The 24,837-nt window shown below is 47.0% G+C and overlaps 1 protein-coding gene across 5 annotated transcripts in view; it reads left to right on the top strand.

Annotated features, from left to right (window-relative positions):
• Nucleotides 1–24,837, top strand: part of LOC145349268 (amyloid beta precursor protein binding family B member 1-like) — a 129,495-nt gene that overhangs the window by 98,911 nt on the left and 5,747 nt on the right. For 3 of the 5 annotated variants that reach the window (XM_080197773.1, XM_080197775.1, XM_080197776.1), the window contains 4 exons: nucleotides 13,037–13,121; nucleotides 13,549–13,632; nucleotides 18,629–18,694; nucleotides 24,571–24,686. In XM_080197773.1, coding sequence (XP_080053899.1) covers nucleotides 13,037–13,121; nucleotides 13,549–13,632; nucleotides 18,629–18,694; nucleotides 24,571–24,686 — 351 coding nt within the window. The remainder of the gene's footprint in view (nucleotides 1–13,036; nucleotides 13,122–13,548; nucleotides 13,633–18,628; nucleotides 18,695–24,570; nucleotides 24,687–24,837) is intronic. The other 2 variants (XM_080197774.1, XM_080197777.1) reach the window with 1 other exon arrangement.

The raw sequence follows: 24,837 nt of genomic DNA on the forward strand, positions 1-24,837 counted from the left end.
TCTGGACTCCCTCGCGATTGGGAACATCCTTCCTGCTTCTATCCTCTCTAACCCTGTTAGAATTTTCTCAGTTTCTATGAGATCTCCCCTTGTTCTCTGAACTCCAGCAAATGCAATCCTAACTGACTTCACCTCTCCTCATATGTCAGTTCTGCCAACACAGGAATCAGTCTGGTACACTCCCTCTATAGCAAGAACATTATTCTTCAGCCAAGGAGACTAAAACGGACATAACAGATGTTGAGGTCAGGGATAGGTGTGTGAACACTCTAGAGAATGTCAATATATCGAAGGAGGAAGTATCGAGTGTCTTAAATTGCATTAAGGTATGTTGCCTGGTCTCGAGGATGTTGGCTATGACGAGAGGTTGGATAAACTAGGATTGTTTTCACTGGAAAGACAGAGGCTGAGGGGAGACCTGATAGAGGTCTACAAAATTATGAGAGGCATAGACAGAGTGGATAATCAGAGGCTTTTTCCCAAGGATGGAAGTGTCAGTTACAAGGGTGCACAGGTTCAAGGTGAGAGGGAAAAGTTTAAGGAAAATGTGCAAGGCAAGTTTTTCACATAGAGAGTGGAGGGTGCCCGGAACGTGCTGTCAGAGGAGCTGGTGGAAGCACCTCCTCTGCATCTGGATGTGTACATGAATCGGGAGGGAATAGAGGGACTGAGTAAAGGTAGAAAATTTTTTTACTGAGGGCATAATGATCAGTCCAGGCTTGGAGGGCTAAAGGGCGTGTACCTGTGCTATACTTTTCTTTGTTCAAAACTGTGCACAATATTCCAAGTGTAGCCTCACCAAGGTCCTGTTTAATTCCAGCAGGACATCTCTGCTCCTGTACTTGAATCCTCTCACCGTGAAGGCTAACGTACCCTTTGCCTTTTTCACCCTCTGGTGCACCTTTATGCTTACCTTCAGTGACTTGTTTATAAGACCACCCAGTTCTCGTTGCACATTCTCCTCTCTCAATCTATAGACACTTGGATTATAATCTGCCTTCCTGTTTTTGTTACCCATCTAGATAGGCTGGGCGAATGGGCCAGGAAATGGCAAATGGAATTCAATGTTGGCAAGTGCAAGGTGGTCCACTTTGGTAGGAATAATGGTAGGAAGGACTATTACTTACGTGGCGAAAAACTGCAGCAGGCGACGGTGCAGAGGGACCTCGGGGTCCTTGTGCATGAGTCGCAAAAACCCAGCCTGCAGGTGCAGCAGGTGGTCAGGAAGGCGAATGGGATGCTGGCCTTCATAGCGAGGGGGATTGAATATAAAAGTAGGGAGGTCTTGCTGCAGCTGTATAGGGCATTGGTGAGGCCACAGCTGGAGTACTGTGTGCAGTTTTGGGCGCCATACTTACGCAAGGATATTTTGGCCTTGGAGGGAGTGCAGAGGAGGTTTACTAGGCTGTTACCGGAGTTGAGGGGGTTGAGCTATGAGAAGAGGCTGAATAAACTAGGCTTGTACTCGTTAGAGTTTAGAAGAATGAGGGGAGACCTCATTGAGACGTATAAGATGATGAATGGAATGGATAGGATAGAGGTGGAGAGACTCTTCCCGCTCAGAAAGGACAGTAGGACTAGGGGGCACAGCCTCAAGATAAAGCGGGGGGACGGTTTAGAATGGAGTTGAGGAGGAACTTCTTCACTCAAAGGGTGGTGAATCTCTGGAATTCTCTGCCCGTTGAAGTGGTGGAGGCTGCCTCGCTAAATATTTTTAAGACGAGGGTTGATGGGTTTTTGATAAGCAAGGGGATTAAGGGTTACAGGGAGAGGGCGGGAATGTGGAACTGAGACACGACAGATCAGCCATGATCTTATTGAATGGCGGGGCAGGCTCGAAGGGCTAGATGGCCTACTCCTGCTCCTATTTCTTATGTTCTCACATTTATCCACATTATACTGTATCTGCCATGCGTTTGCCCACTCGCTCAGCTTGTCCAAATCACACGGAAGGATTTGTACATCCTCCTCTCAGCTCAGCCTCCATCCAGCTTTGGAGATATTACATTTAGTTACATAGAACATAGAACATAGAACACTACAGCACAAACAGGCCCTTCGGCCCACAAGTTGCGCCGACCACATCACCTACCAACCTACAGACCTATCTATAACCCTCAATCTCATTAAACCCCATATACTCATCCAGAAGTCTTTTAAAAGACCCCAGCGAGTTCGCCTCCACCACCACTGACGGCAGCCGATTCCATTCACTCACCACCCTCTGAGTGAAAAACTTACCCCTAACATCACTTCTGAACCTCCCTCCCCGCACCTTAAATCTGTGTCCTCTCGTTAGTTCCTTCACCTAAATCATTAATATAGGTTGTGAATAGCTGGTGTCCCAGCAGTGATCCCTGCAGAACTTCACTAGTCACTGCCTGCCACTTGGAAAAAGACCTATTTATTTCCTCCTTTTTATTCCTGCCTGCCGACCAATTTAAGAACATAAGAACATAAGAAATAGGAGCAGGAGTAGGCCATCCAGCCCTTCGAGCCTGCCCCGCCATTCAATAAGATCATGGCTGATCTGTCGTGTCTCAGTTCCACTTTCCCGCCCTCTCCCCATAACCCTTAATCCCCTCTCCTATCAAAAACCCATCAACCCGCGTCTTAAAAATATTTAGCGAGGCAGCCTCCACCACTTCAACGGGCAGAGAATTCCAGAGATTCACCACCCTTTGAGTGAAGAAGTTCCTCCTCAACTCCGTTCTAAACCGCCCCCCTTTTATCTTGAGGCTGTGCCCCCTAGTCCTACTGTCTTTTCTGAGCGGGAAGAGTCTTTCCACCTCTATCCTATCCATCCCATTCATCATCTTATACGTCTCAATGAGATCTCCCCTCATTCTTCTAAACTCTAACAAGTACAAGCCCAGTTTATTCAGCCTCTCCTCATAGCTCAACCCCCTCAACTCCGGTATCAGCCTAGTAAACCTCCTCTGCACTCCCTCCAAGGCCAAAATATCTTTGCGCAGGTGCGGCGCCCAAAACTGCACACAGTACTCCAGTTGCGGCCTCACCAATGCCCTGTACAGCTGCAGCAAGACCTCCCTACTTTTATATTCAATCCCCCTCGCTATTTCCTACACATCTCAATATACTACCCCTACTCCCATGCACTTTAATTTTATACGCTAACTTCTTACGTGGAACTTTATTGAAAGCCTTCTGAAAGTCCAAATAAATCACACCAACTGGTGCCCCCTCATCATTAGAACATAGAACAGTACAGCACAGTAAAGGCCCTCCAGCTCTCGATGTTGTGCTGAGCTTTGTCCAAACACAAGATCAAGCTATCCCACTCCCTATCATTCTGGAGTGCTCCATGTGCCTATCCAATAACCGCTTGAAAGTTCCTAAAGTGTCCGACTCCACTACCACAGCAGGCAGTCCATTCCACATCCCCACCACTCTCTGAGTAAAGAATCTACCTCGGACATCCCTCCTATATCTCCCACCATGAACCTTAAAGTTGTGCCCCCAGTAACAGCTACATCCACCCGAGGAAATAGTCTCTGCACGTCCACTCTATCTATCCCCCTCATCATCTTATAAACCTCTATTAAGTCTCCTCTCATCCTCCTCCGCTCCAAAGAGAAAAGCCCCAGCTCCCTCAACCTTTCCTCATAAGACCTACCCTCCAAACCAGGCAGCATCCTGGTAAATCTCCTCTGCACTCTCTCCAATGCTTCCACATCCTTCTTATAGTGAGGTGACCAGAACTGCACCCAGTATTCCAAATGTGGTCTCACCAACGTCCTGTATAATTGCAGCATAACCCCACGGCTCTTAAACTCAAACCCCCTGTTAATAAACGCTAATACACTATAAGCCTTCTTCACGGCTCTATCCACTTGAGTGGCAACCTTCAGAGATCTGTGGATATGAACCCCAAGATCTCTCTGCTCCTCCACATTCCTCAGAACCCTGCCGTTGACCCTGTAATCCACATTCAAATTTGTCCTACCAAAATGAATCACCTCGCACTTATCAGGGTTAAACTCCATCTGCCACTTTTCAGCCCAGCTCTGCATCCTATCAATGTCTCTTTGCAGCCTACAAGGGCCCTCCACCTCATCCACTACTCCACCAATCTTGGTGTCATCAGCAAATTTACTAACCCACCCTTCAGCCCCCTCTTCCAAGTCATTGATAAAAATCACAAATAGCAGAGGACCCAGCACTGATCCCTGTGGTACACCGCTGGTAACTGGCCTCCTGTCTGAAAAATTTCCCTCCACCATCACTCTCTGTCTTCTATGAGATATGATGTGGAGATGCCGGTGTTGGATTGGGATAAACACTGTAAGAACCTGGTAATAGAACATAGAACCCTACGGTGCAGAAACAGGCCCTTTGGCCCATCAAGTCTGCACCGACCACAATCCCACCCAGGCCCTATCCCCATATCCCTACATATTTACCCACTAATCCCTCTAATCTACACATCCCAGGACACTAAAGGGCACTTTTAACATGGCCAATCAACCTAACCTGCACATCTTTGGACTGTGGGAGGAAACCGGAGCACCCGGAGAAAACCCATGCAGACACGAGGAGAATGTGTAAACTCCACACAGACAGTGACCCAAGCTGGCTGCGGATTGAACCCAGGTCTCTGGAGCTGTGAAGCAGCAGTGTTAACCACTGTGCTACCATGCCGCCCATGTTGTCAGACTTCTTACTGTCTTTCTATGATACAGCCAGTTACTTATCCAATCGGCCAAATTTCCTTCTATCCCACACCTCCTTACTTTCTTCAGGAGCCTACCATGGGGAACCTTATCAAACGCCTTACTAAAATCCATGTATATGACATCAACTGCTCTACCTTCATCTACACACTTAGTTACCTCCTCAAAGAATTCAGTCAAATTTGTGAGGCAGGACTTAGCCCTCACGAAATTCTACTTGTTACACCCTTGAAGAATTCCAACACATTTGTCAAGCCTTTTGTAAATCCATGTTGATTCTGTCCAATCCTGCCGCTGTTTTCCAAGTGCTCTCCTACGAAATATTTTATAATGGACTCTAACATTTCTCCCACTACTGATATCGGGCTTACAGGTCTCTAATTCTGTTTACTCTCTACCTCCCTTTTTCTCTAATAGGGTTACATTAGCTACCCTCCAATCTGTAGGAATTGTTCCACAGTGTATAGCATTTAAGAAGATGAGCACCAATGCATCCACTCTTTCTGGGATGTAGATGATCAGGCCCTGGGGATTTATCAGCCTTCAATCCCATCAATTTCCCCAAATACTATCAGTAGAAGTGACTGCCTGTCCCAGGGTCCTCCTCTTGCACTGTCCTCTAGTTACTGTAGTGTGAGTGATTGGGTAGGGCAGTGGGGAATGGGAGTTAGGTGGGAGGAATCAGTTGTATGATTACACAGGATTTAGACTAAGATTTTTCTAAGTACCTATTCAGGTAAGTAGATGGGATCAGTCTAACTTAGAGTTGGAGACTTTATCAGAGGGTCCCCGGGAGCAGAGGAATTGCCTGTTAGAAGTTCAAATTTCTCAGACAGTTCCTGCAGAGTATCTCGTGCATCTTCTGAGGTACATCTGTAACTGACTGTCCGGAGACTGGAAGATCTAGGTCAAAATATTGAGCAAAAAAATCCAGAGGGGAGATGAGAAGCAGGTTTATTTATTAGTGTCACAAGTACATAGAATATTACAGCGCAGAACAGGCCCTTCGGCCCACGATGTTGCACCGACCAGTTAAAAAACAATGACCCTCTAACCTAAACCAATCCCTTTTCATCCATAAACCTATCCACGGATCTCTTAAACGCCCCCAAACTAGGCGCATTTACAACTGCAGCAGGCAGGGCATTCCAATCCCTCACCACCCTCTGGGTAAAGAACCTACCCCTGACATCCGTCCTATAACTACCCCCCCTTAATTTAAAGCTATGCCTCCTCGTGCTAGCTTTCTCCATCCGAGGAAAAAGGCTATCACTGTCCACCCTATCTAAACCTCTAATCATCTTATATGTTTCAATAAGGTCCCCTCTTAGCCGCCTTCTTTCTAACGAAAACAGCCCCAAATCCCTCAGTCTCTCCTCATAGGCCTACATTAACACTGGAACGAAGTTACTGTGAAAAGCTACCCCTAGGTTGGTGTTCTTTGGAATGTGCTGCTTGGACAGATGGTTCCAGACAGGAAGAGGAGGGTTAATTTAAATAGCCCTGATTACTCCTTTTGGCACCTGTTCTTTTGATTTTGATTTGCTTTGCCCTTTAAGTGGTGGTGTATTTCCTAACCCCTCAAGTTTGGTGTGATCCAATTCTCTCTTAATAACCCCACAGCAGACTCGAGATAGAGTGAACTGAGAGGGTTAGTTTGTGTGGGAGAAGGGTTGTAGTCTCCTTTTTGTTCATACAGTGAAAGGGAAACAGAAAAGAAAGATTTACAGGTGAGGCAGTAGCTGGAGTACTGTGTGCAGTTTTGGTCGCCGCACTTGCGCAAGGATATTTTGGCCTTGGAGGGAGCGCAGAGGAGGTTCACTAGGCTGATACCGGAGATGAGAGGGTTGGACAATGAAGAGAGACTAAATAGACTGGGTCTGTACTTGTTGGAGTTCAGAAGGATGAGGGGGGATCTTATAGAGACGTGTAGATAATGAAAGGGATGGATAGAGTAGAGGTAGAGAGATTCTTCCTGCTCAGAAAGGACAGCAGGACTAGAGGGCACAGCCTCAAGATAGGGGGGGGAGCAGTTTAGAACGGAGATTCCAGAGATTCACCACCCTTCACTCAAAGGGTGGTGAATCTCTGGAATTCTCTGCCCATTGAAGTGGTGGAGGCTACCTCGTTAAATATATTTAAGACACGGGTAGATAAGTTTTTGGTAGGCAAGGGAATTAAGGGTTATGGGGAGAAAGCGGGAAAGTGGAACTGAGCCACTTCAGATCAGCCATGAACTTGTTGAATGGCGGGGCAGGCTCAAAGGGCTAGATGGCCTACTCCTGCTCCTACTTCTTATGTTCTTACAGGGCAGAGACCACAGGGAAAAGAACTATTGTTTTACACGAGTTCAAAGTCCAGAATCAAAGACCAATGTGGTATTTATTCACAAAAGTCGGTAGGCTAAAAAATGATTCTGGATAATTATTTTTCCAGTGGAGTGACTTTGCATAAGGTGATGAACATACAGAGGTGAATCAATCTTGTAGGTGATGGTACAGAAGTTCCAGTATAAACAGTGTAGATCAGGTCAGTGATCCAGTCTGGGCAGAATCCCTTTTCAGCTGCTGCTTGTAGATGATAAAATGGCAGACTGAGATTTCTTCACTACAGCTAGACAATATTACTGGCTACACAAGCTCGTGGAATCACTATCACCCTCTTTGATGAGGGATGTGTGTCTCCTCTATGAGTTCCCTAGATAATTAAATGTTCCAACCATTAAAAGGGACACAGAGGGACACAGAGGGATCTAGGTGTGTGTGTACATAGATCCCTGAAAGTTGGGAATCAAGTAGATAAGGTTGTTAAGAAGGCGTACGGTGTCTTGGCGTTTATTGGTAGGGGGATTGAATTTAGGAGTCGCAGTGTAATGTTGCAACTGTACTCTACTCTAGTGCGGCCGCACTTGGAGTACTGTGTGCAGTTCTGGTCCCCGCATTACAAGAAGGATGTGGAGGCGTTGGAGAGGGTGCAGAGGAGGTTTACTAGGATGTTGCCTGGTATGGTGGGGAGGTCCTATGAGGAGAGACTGAGGGATTTAGGGTTGTTTTCGTTGGAAAGAAGGCGGCTAAGAGGGGATCTTATTGAAACATATAAGATGATTAGAGGTTTAGATAGGGTGGATAGTGATAGCCTTTTTCCTCGGATGGAGAAAGCTAGCACGAGGGGGCATGGCTTTAAATTAAGGGGGGGTAGCTACAGGACGGATGTCAGGGGTAGGTTCTTTACCCAGCGGGTGGTGAGGGATTGGAATGCCCTGCCTGCTGCAGTTGTAAATGCGTCTAGTTTGGGGGCGTTTAAGAGATCTCTGGATAGGTTTATGGACGAAAAGGGATTGGTATAGGCTAGTGGGTCATTGTTTTTGTAACTGGTCGGTGCAACATCGTGGGCCGAAGGGCCTGTTCTGCGCTGTAATGTTCTATGTTCTATGTTCTATTAAAACTTGAAAGGAAGGTTCCAGGGTCCTTTGTCAGAGCAGATGGATAGGTCCCAATTGGCCAGCCTGGTTTTTGAAATACAGATGGTCTTTATATCAGTCTCCTTCAATTTGGTCTCTGCAGCCCATTGTGAGTGATAATGGCTTTCCAGAGATAACAAGATTCAAGTTTCTTTGATGACAACAAACCCAGAGACACTCAAGATGCTCAGAGGCGGAAAAGAAAGGCTTTTAAAAAGCACAAGGGGAGCAAAACAGTGGAGGCATTAGTGAGATATAGAAAGTACAGGGTGGAGCTTAAGAAAGCAATTAAGAATGCAAAAGGGAATATGAAAAAGCTGTGGCTGATAAAGGTAGGAAAAATCCCAAGATATTCTGCAAGTATATCAATGGGAAGAGGATAACCAGGGAGAGAGTAGGGCCCATTAGGGACCAAGGGGGCAATGTCTTTGTGGAACCAGAGGACACATTGGAAGAATGTAGAATGAATACTTCACATCCGTCTTCACCCAAGAGAATGAGGACGATGGTGTGGAATTCAGGGAGAGACACTGAGGTTCTTGAGCAAACTGACATAGGGAAGGACAAGGTATTGGAGGTGTTGGCAGTCTTAAAAGTGGATAAATCTCCAGGTCCAGATGAATTGTGCCTTTGGCTGCTGTGGGAGGCGTGGGAGGAGATTGCAGGGGTTCTGACCTGCATTTTCAAATCCTTTTTGGCCATGGGGAAGGTGCCAGATGACTGGAGAACAGCTGAAGTGGTTCCACTATTTAAGAAGAGTTGTAGAGATAAACCAAGGATCTACAGTCCAGTGAGTCTCATGTCAGTGGTAGGGAAACTATTGGAAAAACTTCTCAAGGAGAGAATCTATCTCCACTTGGAGAGGCAAAGCTTGATCAGGGATAGTCAGCATCACTTTGTCAGAGGGAGGTCATGCCTAACATAGAAACGTAGAAACCAGAAGCAGGAGTAGGCCATTTGGCCATTTGAGCCTGTCCCAGCATTCATTTTGATCATGGCTGTTCAGCAAATTCAATATCCTGATCCCACCCAACCCTACTACTTGATCCCTTTAGCCCCAAGGGCTATACCTAATTTCTTCTTGAAATCAGACAACATTTTGGCCTCAACTACATTCTGTGGGAGTGAATTCCACACATTCACCATCCTCTGGGTGATGAAATTTCTCCTCATCTCAGTTCTAAAAGGTTTACCTCTAATCCTCAAAGTATGACTCCTAGTTCTGGACTCCCCCATCATCGGGAACATTCTTTCTACCCTGTCTAACCCTGTTAGAGTTTTATAAGCTTCTATGAGATCCCCTCACTCTTCTAAACTCCAGTGAGTACAATCCTGACCGACTTAGTCTCTACTGAGGAAACAGATCTGCCCCCAGCCCAGGAATCAGCCTGGTAAACTTCTTTGCACTCTCTCTGTAGCAAGGACATCCTTCCTCAGATAAGGACACTAAAACTGCACACAATCCTCTAGTGTGGCCCCACGAATGCCCTATACAATTGCAATTTGCTGATTGGCCATGCTAAATTGTTCCTTAGGGTCAGGGAGACCAGATAGCATAAATGCATTGGGTTATGGGGATAGTGCAGAGTTATGGACCGAATGGCCTCCTCCTGCACTATGATTCTATCAAAAACACTTACGGGGGGAGGCACTGGCCCCATGGTATTATCGCCAGATGATTAATCCAGAAATTCAGCTCATGTTCTGGGGACGGGGTTTGAATCCCGCCATGGCACATGGTGGAATTTGAATTCAATAAAAAAGTCTGGAATTAGGAATCTACTGATGACCTACTTTCAATTGTTGGAAAAACCCATCTGGTTCCCTTTTTCTGGACAAATGTGAGGTAATGCATTTTGGAAGGCCTAATAAAGATAGGAAATATATAATAAATGGCAGAACCCTGAGGAGCATTGATAGGCAAAGGGATCTGGGTGTACAGGTATACAGGTCACTGAAAGTGGCAACGTAGGAGAAGATAGTTAAGAAGGTATACGGCATGCTTGCCTTCATTGGCTAGGGCATTGAGTTTAAAAATTGGCAAGTCATGTTGCAGCTTTATAGAACCTTAGTTAGTCCGCATTTAAAAGGTAGTGTTCAATTCTGGTCACTACACTACCAGAAGGATGTGGAGGCTTTGGAGAGGGTACAGAAAAGATTTACCAAGATGTTGCCCTGGTATGGAGGGCATTAGCTATGAGGAGAGGTTGGAGAAACTTGGTTTGTTCTCACTGGAACGACGGAGGTTGAGGGGAGACCTGATAGAAGTCTACAAGATTATGAGAAGCATGATCAGAGTGGATAGTCAGAAGCTTTTTCCCAGGGTGGAAGAGTCAATTACTAGGGGGGCATAGATTTAAGATGTGAAGGACAAGGTTTAAAGGAGATGTATGAGACAAGTGTTTTACACAGAGGGTGGTGGGTGCCTGGAACTTGCTGCCGGGGGAGGTAGTGGAAGCAGATATGAAAGTGAGTTTTAAAGGGCACCTGGGCAAATAGATGATTAGGATGGGATTAGATGGATATGGTCCCTGGTAGTTAGGGGGCCTTTAGTTCAGTTGGGCAGCATGGTTGGTGCAGGCTTAGAGGGCAGAAGGCCCTGTTCCTGTGCTGTAATTTTCTTTGTTCTTTGTAGCAAAACATCCCTACCCCTCAAATCCTCTCACTTTGAAGGCTAAAGGACCATTTGAGTGCTTGCTTTCAGTGACTAATGCACAAGGACACCAAGGCCTCACTGAGTATCCACCTCTCTCAATTTACGCTCATTCAAGTAGTAATCTTTCTTCCTATCATTGCTCCAAAGTGGATAACCTCACATTTATCCACATTATACTACATCTGCCATGCATATGCCCACACACACAGCCTGTCCAAATCACACTGAAGCATTTCTACTAATGCTGATTTCCTTCAGCTCCTCACATTAAAACATGTTTCTCTCAGTACTTCTGGTACATTATTCATGTCTTCCTTTGTGAAGATCGAAGCAAAGTATAAATTTAATTCCTCAGCCATTTCTTTATTCCCCGTAATGAATTCTCCCGTTTCCATGTCAAATCTTTTACTCCTTACAAACCTATAGAAACTTTTACAGTCAGTTTTTATGTTCCCCGCTAGCTCACCTTCATACTGTATTTTTCCCTTCTTAATCAATCCCTTGGTCCTCTTTTGCTGAATTTTAACTGCTCCCAATCCTGAGACTGAATACTTTTTCTTGCCAATTTGTGTGCTTCTTCCTTGAATCTGATACAATCTCTAATTTCCCTGTAAGCCATGGTTTGGCCACCATTCCCTTACCACTCTTGAGCCAAACAGGAATAAACAACTTCTGGAGTTCACCTATTCATTCTTTAAATGCCTGCCATTGCCTGTCCACTGTCTTTCCTTTCCGTAATGTTTCCCAGTCCATCATGGCCTCACACCATCATTTCTGATTGAATTTTTCGAGGAGGTGACCAGCTGTATAGACGAGGGTAGTGCAGTCGATGTAGTTTGTATGGATTTCCGCAAAGCCTTTGATAAGGTCCCACATGTGAGACTTTTTAGGTAGGTAAGTTCACATGGGATACAGAGTAATTTGATAAAGTGAATTCAAAATTGGCTCAGTTGTAGGAGATAGAGCGGAATGACAGAAAGCTGCTTTAGTGACTGGAAGCCAGTGTCCAATGGTGTACCACAGGGACCTGTTCTGGGGCCCCTATTACTCATTGTTTATATAAATGACATTGATGGCTATGTGGGGATAGATTAGTAAGTTTGTGGATGACACAAAGATTGGACGGGTGGTTAACAGTGAGGCAGAGTGTCTTGGGCTACAAGAAGGTATAGGCAGAATGGTCAAATAGATGGAATTTAACCCTGAAAAGTGTGAAATGATATACTTTGGAAGGAATAATTTGTCAAGAAAGTACTCAATGAATGGTAAGACAGTAGGAAGTTCTGTGGAACAAAGGGACCTTGGTGTGTTGGTCCACAGATCTCTGAAAGCAGAAAGGCGTGTTAATAGGGTGGTGAAAAAGACATATGAGACACATGCCTTTATCAATCAGGGTATAGATTACAAAAGGAGGGAAGTCAGTTGGAGTTGTATAGAACTTTGGTGAGGCCACAGCTGGAATACTGTGTGCAGTTCTGGTCACCACATTATAGGAAGGATGTGATTGCACTGGAGGGGGTGCGGAGGAGATTCACCAGGATGCTGCCTGGGATGGAACGTTTCAGTTATGAAGAGAGGTTGGGTAGGCTTGGGTTATTTTCATTGGAGCAGAGAAGACTGAGGGGTGACCTGATCGAGATGTACAAGATTATGAGGGACACAGACAGAGTGGATAAGGAGCAGCTGTTCCCCTTAGTTGAAGGGTCAGTTACGAAGAGCAGGAGGTTTGGGGGGATGTGAGGAGGTGATGGTCTGGAATGCGCTGCCTGGGAGAGGGGTGGAGGCGGGTTGCCTCATATCCTTTAAGAAGTACCTGGATGAGCAGGGACATGTTTAGTGAGGGTGGGGAAACCTCTTCCAGAGAGTGCAGCTTGCAACCCAGCATCATTTATACACTTGAGACATTGTGCAGAGAAACACGTTGATAGCAATCTGTCCCGTATCACCTCCCACCACCTCGAGAGCAATTCTGTGATTGGTACTAGTGATCCACTGAATTTATTCCCCACGTCTAGGAGGAATTCCCCAGAGTATTTTCCTCCCTTGTTGGCCCTGCGATATTTTGGGTTTATTTGTTTCCTGAGGGGCAGCTTCTTTGTATTAGTCAGACCTTCTTCTGATTCCAATTCCAGCCCCCCCACCCCCCCAATCCAAGTCTGTGACCATCCTATGGATTGTGGCCTGTTGTCTTTCCCTACTAACTGACACATCTCTCTACCTCCACAGATCATGGCTGACAGAAAGGACACCAAGACTTCAATGAACGGAATCTTATTCGACCATTCCAAGCTCGTTGATGTCCCTTTTCAAGGTACTATCTCTGACTGTTGGCTTGGAGACAGCAGTCTGGGTTAAGTTGCCACGCCATGTGTAACCGTGTGATAGGATCATGTCTTGTTGACCTGTGTGTAACCTGACAGCCTGACCATGGTTTGTGTCCATTACATTGATGCGAATCTGTTGAGTATGGAAGCTGGAATGCCAGGTCCTTACAGCTTAGTGCCACGTTGTCATTGGCAGTAAAGGTTATCAAATTAATAATCCAGGAACGTACATTTACACTCCTGATTCTGCTGAGATTTCCCCAAAGTATCATCACTGTCGCTGATTAACACCCTCAACAAACCTTTAAGGGAAGCTTCCCATATTTAATCAACGGTGTCGTTGTGTCAACCTTGTACCATTTGCTCTAAATCTTGCTTTCTGCTTTGTATTGTGTCTCTGGACCGTGTCTGCAGTGGAATTCCCCGTCCCCAAGAGTGAGCTGGTTCAGAGGTTCCAGGTGCTGTATTTGGGAAATATCCCGGTGACCAAGCCTGTAGGTAAGAAACAAACCTCACTGTTTAACAGGTGTGTTGCTCATTCTAACCCTCATCTCTGGTAGCTTGGCAATGGCATCAAATGGAAATGAGGAAGAGGATTGCTTCCCATTCCAGACATTCCCAACTCTCCAAATCTACCAATATCATTGACTAACTATGTCAAGCCCAGGCTACTATGTCACTCCTGTTTCCATCATTAGTATTTAACTCATCATTCATTTTGCCTTCACTAAGTGCATCAGTTTTTAATTGTTTTCACTTTCCTTGTCTGATCGCATGTGAGTTTGATTGTGTCTGTGTGTGTAGTGTGCGTGCGCACAGGTGTGTGTGTGCGTGTCCACGTGTGAATGAGTGTGTGTGTGTGCACATACCCCGGCGTGTCTAAGTGTGAGTGTGTGAGTGAACAAGGTGCTTTGGTATGTTGTGTGCGATATGTATCCACTCAGTCCTGCCTCCCTTGTCTCTCTGGTGGTTTGTGCCTAGTAAGCTCTGCAAGCAGTAGTTCACAAGAGGCTGAAATCACATCTCTCCTCACCTCATGCTCCCCAGCTCACTCTAGCCTCAGGCATGTCAGTGGCTCCTCTGCATATAATAAAAACAACATTCCAGGAATGCCCTACTGCCCAGAGAGCAAAGGAAGTTCAGCCTGTCCGTCATAATTCCCCTTTGCGTGCTCTCCTCCCTGCCTCTGCTGAATCAACCCTGTTCTCTCTGACCCCCTTTCAACTTTTAACAAACCTGCTCAGTTTCCAGCCTTTATTTACCTAACAGACCTGTATCCCCGATTAAATTCATGGGTAACTACCTCTGACCCTGTAACCACCTCCAACTCCTTACACCCCTCTCTCTAACCTCCTCCAGCCCCTACACCTGCCTCCCTATCTCTGTAATCTCCTCCAGCCCCTACGCGCCCTTCCCTAACTCTGTAACCTTGTCCAACCTTTACACCACTCCCTATGTCTGTAACCTACTGCAACCCCTTACACCCTTCCCTATCTATAACCTTCTTCAGCTCCTACAATCCTCCCTATTACAGTTACAGACAGCAGAGGGAAGTTGTGTGTGGAACCGGAAGAGATTGGAGAGGCATTGAACCAATATTTCTCTTCGGTGTTCACGCAGGGGGACATGAATATAGCTGAGGAGGACACTGGGTTGCAGGGGTGTAAAATAGACAGTATTACGGTTGATAAGGGGGATGTGCTGGATATTCTTGAGGGGCTGAAAATAGGTAAGTCCCCTGGTCCGGATGGGATCTACCCTAGGATTCTCTGGGAGGCTAGAGAGGTGATTGCAGAGCCTTTGGCTCTGATCTTCAGGTCGTCATTGGTCTCTGGTGTAGTCCCGGAGGATTGGAGGATAGCGAATGTTGTCCCATTGTTTAAGAAGGGGAACAGAGACTTTGCCGGGAATTGTAGACCGGTGAGTCTCACTTCTGTTGTGGGCAAGGTTTTAGAAAAAATTATTAGGGATAGGATTTATAGTTATTTGGAGTGTAATGAATTGATTAGAAATAGTCAGCATGGTTTTGTAGCGGGTAGGTCGTGCCTTACTAACCTTATTGAGTTTTTTGAGAAGGTGATCAAAGAAGTGGATAGGGGTAAGGCAGTTGACGTGGTATATATGGATTTTAGTAAGGCATTCGATAAGGTTCACCATGGTAGGCTTCTGCAGAAAATGCAGATGTATGGGATTGTGGGTAATCTAAGAAGTTGGATCAGGAATTGGCTATCAGATAGGAGACAGAGGGTGGTGGTTGATGGTAAATATTCATCATGGAGTTCGGTTACGAGTGGTGTGCCTCAGGGATCTGTTTTGGGGCCACTGTTGTTTGTAATCTTTATTAATGATCTGGATGAGGGTATAGTTGGGTGGATTAGTAAATTTGCTGATGACACCAAAGTCGGAGGTGTGGTAGATTGTGAGGAAGGGTGTCATAGTTTACAGGGAGACTTAGACAGGTTGCAGAGCTGGGCCGAGAGGTGGCGGATGGAATTTAATGCGGAGAAGTGTGAGGTAATTCACTTTGGTAGGAGCAACAGATGTGTCGAGTATAGGGCTAACGGGAGGACTTTGAATAGTGTGGATGAACAGAGGGATCTAGGTGTATGTGTACATAGATCCCTGAAAGTTGGGAATCAAGTAGATAAGGTTGTTAAGAAGACGTACGGTGTCTTGGCGTTTATTGGTAGGGGGATTGAATTTAGGAGTCGCAGCGTCATGTTGCAACTGTACACTACTCTGGTGCGGCCGCACTTGGAGTATTGTGTGCAGTTCTGGTCCCCACATTACAAGAAGGATGTGGAGGCTTTGGAGAGGGTGCAGAGGAGGTTTACTAGGATGTTGCCTGGTATGGTGGGGAGGTCCTATGAGGAGAGACTGAGGGATTTAGGGTTGTTTTCGTTGGAAAGAAGGCGGCTAAGAGGGGATCTTATTGAAACATATAAGATGATTAGAGGTTTAGATAGGGTGGATAGTGATAGCCTTTTTCCTCGGATGGAGAAAGCTAGCACGAGGGGGCATGGCTTTAAATTAAGGGGGGGTAGCTACAGGACGGATGTCAGGGGTAGGTTCTTTACCCAGAGGGTGGTGAGGGATTGGAATGCCCTGCCTGCTGCAGTTGTAAATGCGCCTAGTTTGGGGGCGTTTAAGAGATCCGTGGATAGGTTTATGGACGAAAAGGGATTGGTATAGGCTAGTGGGTCATTGTTTTTGTAACTGGTCGGCGCAACATCGTGGGCCGAAGGGCCTGTTCTGCGCTGTAATGTTCTATGTTCTATGTTCTATTTCTGTAACCTCCTCCAGCTCCTATACTCCTCCCTATCTCTGTAATCTCCTTCAGCCCCTTACACCCCCTTCCTAACTCTGTAACTTCCTCCAGCACTCCAACCTCACTCTATCACCCTCTCCCCTCCATGCTGCATTCTTGATGATGCGCTCCTGTCTATTTCCATGGCAAACCTTATCTGAAACAGAACAAGGCTGGCAAAAATTTCCAAATGAGGGATAAACTTTTAGGATCTATTGTCAATTGGTGAAAACCACAAGATTGTGATGGGGAATAACATTAACAAGCACCAGAGATGTGAGCGATTCTGGAGCTGTAATGAATGGGACATACTTGAGTAAATAATGTTATTGAGGCAATTCCTGGATAAATAACAGGAATATTCTGGATGTATTTGGACTTTAATATTAAAATGTTATGTGACACAGTGATGATTAACACCCATTGAATTCCAGAGAAAGTGAGGGTGCAGATGGCAGGATTGCTGGAGACATGGGAACAGTGTTGATCATCAAGGTGTGACCTTGGGAGAGAGGGACAGTGAATGATATGAAGTTGCAGGTCCTTAGTGATTGGGACAGTGAAAGTTCAGGGAATGCCGAAAGTGTTTGGGAGTGAAAGGAAGTTCTTGTTAGTGGAGGGATTGGCAACAAGGGGACAAGAAACTGGGGTGATGAAGGGAGAAGAATTTTTATGAGGAAAAGGGATCCATCCAAAAGGGAGGAAGCTGTTAAGATCAAGAGTGTCACCCTGTAGGAGGGCTTGCAAAAACACACTGGAGAGTATAGGAAATGATTAGGGAGATTGCATTATTCTGCAGCTGTCTATCCTCATGCTATGTGGAAAATTGAGTTTGCAATAAGTGAGAAATGCCTGACCTCTCATCCATTCCCATTTACCAGCACTTACCCCATAGCTCTAATGTGGCACCAGAATAGGCACAATGAAGCAATGGTCACCAGTGCTGGACGTACCTTTGATTCTGAAATCAGAGCTGGTTACAGAAAGCAGCGATGCAACCCCTGATTACAGAGAGAGAGAGACAACCCCTGATTACAGAGAGAGAGAGACAACCCCTGATTACAGAGAGAGAGAGAGAGAGACAACCCCTGATTACAGAGAGAGAGAGACAACCCCTGATTACAGAGAGAGAGAGAGACAACCCCTGATTACAGAGAGAGAGAGAGAGACAACCCCTGATTACAGAGAGAGAGAGACAACCCCTGATTACAGAGAGAGAGAGAGACAACCCCTGATTACAGAGAGAGAGAGAGACAACCCCTGATTACAGAGAGAGAGACAACCCCTGATTACAGAGAGAGAGAGAGACAACCCCTGATTACAGAGAGAGAGAGAGACAACCCCTGATTACAGAGAGAGAGAGACAACCCCTGATTACAGAGAGAGAGAGAGACAACCCCTGATTACAGAGAGAGAGAGACAACCCCTGATTACAGAGATTGTTTCAGAGTGATTATGTTTGGCCAGTTCTTGCTGTGGAAAATCGGTCAGAGTTAAGATGGGGCATAAAAGGATTTGACTTTTGTGTGTGTTCAGCAGCCCATGCTGACATGGATGCAGTTAACTGTGAGGGCAAACCCTGTCATAAATATCATGAGGCAGCTCATCGCTCTTGCACAGAAAGCCTTTTTTAGCTTAATTTCAAGCAAGGTTGTTTGATGATATTGAGCAGCACTCTGTATTCGTACAGTAAAGAGTTTTTTTCCTTGAGAATGGTATTCTTGTGATTGTCGTGATTAGTGCAAGACGAAAAACTTTGACAAAATGTCTTTTTGCAGCACCTGCCTATGACAGGCCTATCTTCAGTAACTTCCTTCAGTGTAGCTGCTCCCATGTCCCACAGACATCTGGTAAAACTTCACAAACTTGCCTTCTCACACACATACGGGGACACACTCTCACTCGCTCTCACTTTCTCTCAGTTCCTTGTTAAGTGAGGCAGCCAGTTTTCACACAGCAAAGCTCTATAACTAGTGGTTAGTTGATTAGTTTTTGGAGGGTAACTCAAGGGTAACTCTATCTTTGTTTTGCCCCTCCTCCCTCTGGAAAAGAGGCTGATGGGTCTGTACTAACACTACTGTCAGTCTGTTCTATCATCCAATCATGACCTCTAACCTCAGTAACTTGTTAAAACAAGCAACTTTTTATCAACTTTCAAGATTCACGAGTGACCCTTCCTCTTACCAGACACTAGACACTTCTCGAGATCAGGGATGCTGGGAGCCAGCCGTGGCTCAGGGCTGCAGAGATCAGGTAGGGAGTTGCAGGTACCAGGTACAAGGTACCAGGAGCTCAAGATTTTAAAAAGTAATCTTCATGTTTTCGATGTTTGGCTGAAAATGGTAGAGAAATCAGAGATTGGAGCTAGCCTGTGGGTTCTCTGATTTGACTCGAACATCACTGCCTTCTCAGGGTTAATTAGGAATGGCAGCAAATACCAGCTTTGGCAGCAACAGCCACAAGCAATAGAAAAAATAAAATCACCAATTAGATCCTGCTTGCTTTCTAAAACTGCTATCGCAGATCATGAGGAATGGTTGAGGACTCTGGGTCTGTATTCGTTGGAGTTCAGAAAAATGAGGGGGGATCTTATTGAAACTTACAAGATACTGCGAGGCCCTGGATAGAGTGGACATGGAGAAGATGTTTCCACTAGTAGGAGAAACTCAGGCTGAAGGGACGACCCTTTAAAACAGAGAGGAGGAGGAATTTCTTCAGCCAGAGAGTGGTGAATCTGTGGAACTCTTTGCCGCAGGAGGCTGTGAAGGCCAGGTCATTAAGACAGAGATAGATAGGTTTTTGATTAATAAGGGGATCAGGGGTTATGGGGAAAAGGCAGGAGAATGGGGATGAGAAAAATATCAGCCGTGATTGGCGGAGCAGACGCGATGGGCTGAGTGGCCTCATTCTGCTGCTTTGTCTTATGGTCTTATCATTCTGGAAAGCAGAGATAATCCCAACTCCCCACCTTCACTGCAAAATGTCTTCCTAAATCTCTCTCTCTCCTCAGTTCTCTCCACCCTCACCTCCAACTATTGTGAGAGCTTCATGGGCTACATTATCACTAAGATGAAAACAATCTGATCTGCAGCCTCTGTCTCTGCCTCTCTTTCACTAGCCCACAGGACCAGACTTCGATTAATGCCCCCACTGCACCCCTCCCCTCCCCCTAGCCCTGAACTCAGATCTTTCTCCAGCTTCTCTCCTATATCCACTCTGAGCTCATCTTGTTCACAGTCTAGAGATGCGCAGGTTAAGTGGATTGGCCATGCTAAATTGCTCCTTAGTGTCAGGGGTACTAGCTAGGGTGAATGCATGGGGAAAGGGCCTGTGTGGGATTGTGGTTGGTGCAGATTCGATGAACTAAATGGTCTCCCTCAGCACTGTAGGATTCTATGAGACCCAACTCCTGTTCCCGAGACCCTGTCCCCGCTGTGCTACCCCTCCTCATCCCCGTGTTAGCTGAAACAATGAAGGTACTGCCTCTGCTTTCAAATCAGCTGCCATCACCTTCACCTCAAATAAAAAGCCGTGACCCCTGTGTACTTGTGAACTACCCTCCCATCTCCACATCACCCCACCCCGCCAACCCCTGCTTGAACATATTGTCACCTCCCAAATCCATCCCCTCTTTCCCAGAATTCCATGTTCGAATCCCTGACATCCTGTGTGAGTGTGAGAGAAAAACTTTCCCTCCTCATCCTTCTCCAGCTGTCTGCAGCCTTTGACCCGGTGACCTGCCCATCCTCCTCAGAGCACCCCCCCCCCCACCCCGACACACGCACCCCCGTTGCCCAGCTGGGTGGCTCTGCCCTCCCCTGCTTCCATCCCTGACCCCGTCCCGTTCCCTCTGGTGACCCCCAGAGGTCCATCCTTGGCCCCTCCCATTCCTCACCCACTCGTCGCCCCCTCAGTGACTACAAGCGAAACCAGAGCGTTAGAACAAAGAAGTGCACAGGATCAGGCATTTTGGCCCCACCAAGTCTGTACCAACACATGCCTAAAAGAGGAATCTGATATTTTCTTGCCTTTATGTGGTCCATATCCCTCTATTCCCTGTCTATTCATGGATCTATCCAGATCCGTCTTGAACATTGTTATAGAATCTGCTTCCACCACCTCCTCCAGCAGCGCATTCCAGACATTCACCGCCCGTGTGTGAAAATCCTGCCCCTTACATCTCTCTCAAACTTTCCCCCTCTCACTCAGCCTACGTCCCCGAGTATCTGACCCTTCGACACTGGGAAAAAGACTCTTGACTCTCCACTCTATCCAAGCCTGTTATAATCGCATAAACCTCTATCAGGTTCCCCCTCATTCTCCAACGCTCTAATGAAAACAATCGAAGTTTGTTCAGCCTTTCTTCATAGTCCATATCCTCCAAACCAGGCAACATCCTGATAAATCTCCGCTGCACCCTTTCCAATACATCAACATCCTTCTGGTAGTGTGGTGACCAGAACTGCACACAATACTCCAAACACAGCTGAACCTGTACAACTGCAACATGATTTTCCAGTTCCATCACTCGACACCCCGACCAGTGAAAGCCAGCGTGCCACACACGTTCTTGACCACCCCCCAGCTCCATCACCAAACGCCCCCCCTTACACAACCACTCTCCACTGTTCTTCAATGATCCAATTGTTTATCCCACATCCAGCACTGGATAGACAGAGATAGAGAAATTTAAAAAGGATGAGAATTTTAGAATAGAGATGTTGCTTGTCTGGGAGCCAGTGAGTACAGAGTGATAGGGAACAATGTACTGACCAACTGACAGTGCGGCACTCCCTCAGCACTGACCCTCTGACAGTGCGGCACTCCCTCAGTACTGACCCTCTGACAGTGCGGCACTCCCTCAGCACTGACCCTCTGACAGTGCGGCACTCCCTCAGTACTGACCCTCTGACAGTGCGGCACTCCCTCAGCACTGACCCTCTGACAGTGCGGCACTCCCTCAGTACTGACCCTCTGACAGTGCGGCACTCCCTCAGTACTGACCCTCTGACAGTGCGGCACTCCCTCAGTACTGACCCTCTGACAGTGCGGCACTCCCTCAGCACTGACCCTCTGACAGTGCGGCACTCCCTCAGCACTGACCCTCTGACAGTGCGGCACTCCCTCAGTACTGACCCTCTGACAGTGCGGCACTCCCTCAGTACTGACCCTCTGACAGTGCGGCACTCCCTCAGTACTGACCCTCTGACAGTGCGGCACTCCCTCAGCACTGACCCTCTGACAGTGCGGCACTCCCTCAGTACTGACCCTCTGACAGTGCGGCACTCCCTCAGCACTGACCCTCTGACAGTGCGGCACTCCCTCAGCACTGACCCTCTGACAGTGCGGCACTCCCTCAGCACTGACCCTCTGACAGTGCGGCACTCCCTCAGCACTGACCCTTTGACAGTGCAACACTCCCTCAGTACTGACCCTCTGACAGTGCGGCACTCCCTCAGCACTGACCCTCTGACAGTGTGGCACTCCCTCAGTGTGCCTCAGTTTCTGGAGTGAGATTTGAAACCACAATGCTGACTGCATTCCTCACTGTGTGAGATACAGATTGGGAGACCGAGAGGCGGGTGGCCACTTCCTGGAAAGTCTGAGTGTGGGAAAGGAGAATTGATGCCCCCCCCCCAATGTGGAGCCACCGTTTATCAGGAGTATAAGACAGAGATAATAATTCCAGTTTGCATTCCTGTCTTTGATTTGAAATCTTTCACACCTGTTTGGTGCAGTGAATATTTTGGAGCTTATTGTCTGCCCACCAGCATCTCCATCTGTTTTCTGTCTCTCTTCCTCCTCAGTCTCCTTGTTGCTCAATGTCACAGAGCTTTGCTCATAACGGAGACAGAATGAACAATCTGACAGCATCTAGAGCAAAGAATTCTGCAGCTGGTCCCAGTCAGTCCCAAAGCTTTTCTGGGATGATGGTGGGGGACACAGGTCGCCTCCAAACCGGGCGGGGGGGGGGGGGGGGGGGAGGGGGGTGGGGGGGGGAGAGACCGGTTTCTAATGTTGCAGCCATCAGGGTGGGACGTGATGGAGAAGCAGCTCTGTCCAATCAGCACTTCCCTCTCGCTGTTTGCTGCTCACAGTGTTTCCAAGGAGACTGGTTTCTGATCCCTCATCTTCTCAATGACAGACATACATACATTTCCTCCACTGCCCTGCCCCTCCCCCCCACCCCACACCCGCCCTGCCCCTCCGCTCCCTCCCCACACCCTCCCTCCCCTCCGCTCCCTCCCCACACCCGCCCTGCCCCTCCCCCCCACCCCACACCCGCCCCGCCCTCCCCCCACCCCACACCTGCCCCACCCACCCCACACCTGCCCTGCCCCTCCCCCCCACCCCACACCCGCCCTGCCCCTCCCCCCCCACCTGCTCTCCCTCCCATTTATCACTGGAAGAGTTCTTCGGCTTGTAGGCCAGACTGGTGTGGATGGCAGATTTCCTTCCCTAAAGTGTATTAGTTTTTACAACACTCAGTGATAGCTTTGAAGCTGTAATTACTGAGATTAGCAACTATTTCCCAATTAATTAATTGAATTAAAACTCCATGAACTGTCACAGTGGGATTTGAACTGGTGCTCTCATAGCATTAGCCTGGACCTCTGAATGACTAGTCCAGTGACATTTATTCCACCGTTAGCCCTAAAGAGGGAGAAACAAGGAGGGAAATGAGCTGTCTGTGGGGGAACTAATGATGATAAGGATAATATTAGACTGAAAGGAACACGCTGCCAGAGTGTGTCATAGAGCAGCACAGAAACAGGCCCTTCAGCCCAAACAGTCCAAACTGACCACGGTACCCTCCCAGCAAATCCCAAATGGCCGCATTTGGCCCATATCCCTCTAATCCTGACCCATCCATCTACTTATCCAAATGCTGTTTAAATGTTGCTATTGAACCTGCCTCAATTACTTCCTCTGGCAGCTCATTCCATACCCGCACCACCCTCTGTGTGAAGATGTTGCCCCTCCAGTCCCTTTTAAATCTTTCCCCTCTCACCTTAAACCTGTGCCCTCTAGTTTCCCCTTCCCTGGGAAAAAGACTATGTGCGTTCATCCTATTTTTGCCCCTCATGATTTTATGCACCTCAATAAGGTCACCCCTCGTTCTACATATTAAAGCCCTAACCTGACCAACCGTTCCCTATAACCCAGGCCCATGAGTCCTGGAAACATCCTCATAAATATTCTCTGTGTCCTTTCCAATTATCAGTGTCTTTCCTATAGCAGGGTGACCAAAACTGTACACAATACTCCCAGTGTGGCTTCACAATGACTTACATAAGTGTAACACAATGTCCCAACTTTTATACTCAGTGCCCTGACTGCTGAAGGCCAGTGTGCTAAACGCTTTCTTCACCACTCTGGCTACTTGTGATACCACTTTTAATGAACTATGTACTTGTAGTCCCAGGTGTCTCTATTCCTCAACATTCCCCAGGATCCTACCCTTCACTGTATAAATCCTACCCTGGTTTGACTTTCCAAAATGCAACACCCCAGACTGATCTGTATTGAAATCCATTTCCCCATCCTTGGCCCACTTCCCCAACTGAGCAAGATTTCTGATAACCTTCTTCGCTATCAACAATACCTCCTAATTTAGTATCATCTGCAAATTTACTAACCATGCCTTGTACATGGTGGAAGCAGGCACATTGGCAACATTTAGGAGACATCCAGATGGGTCCATGAATAGGGAGGGAATCGAGGGATACAGACCGAGTAAGGGCAGAAGGTTTTTTTAGTTCAGGCATCATGATCGGCACAGGCTTGGAGGGCCGAAGGGCCTGTTTCTGTGCTGTACTTTTCTTTGTTCCTTGTTATAATATTATGAATAGTAGTTATACGTGAGGGTTGAATCCAGTGAGGGCTCACCAAAAAGCTGCTGGGAGGGCATTCCCCCAAGCTGGGGGAACATGGGTCACAATCTCAGGAAAAGGGGCTGATTGATTAGGACTGAGATGGAATTTCTTCACTTATGGAGTTGTGACATTTCAGGAAGATGGAGTTGAGTAGATGAGGAGCCATGATTGTGTTGAATGGGGGAGCAGGCTCGAGGGGCTGAGTGGCCTCGTGTTCTTGAGATAACTCATTGCTGTGCTCTGCTTCCCAAGGTATGGATGTGATTAACAGTGCGCTGGAGAACACAATCCTCAGCAGCAGCAAGCAGAGCTGGCTGCCAGTTATTGTCAATGTGGCCTCAGCAACTCTCACTATTATCAATGAGGAGGTAAGAGGACTGCGACTGACCAGCGAGCCACGGGCTTTCTGCTAATACAGATAACAGATGTATCTCAGTTATCAGCACAAACACTGTGGGCTCTGTCAGATATCTACACACTGAACAATTTGAAACTTACTGGGGAAATATGATGAGAAAT

The sequence above is a fragment of the Carcharhinus amblyrhynchos genome, chromosome 10, assembly GCF_965287045.1.
Source record: "Carcharhinus amblyrhynchos chromosome 10, sCarAmb.v2.hapA, whole genome shotgun sequence".
NCBI classification, from domain to species: domain Eukaryota; kingdom Metazoa; phylum Chordata; class Chondrichthyes; order Carcharhiniformes; family Carcharhinidae; genus Carcharhinus; species Carcharhinus amblyrhynchos.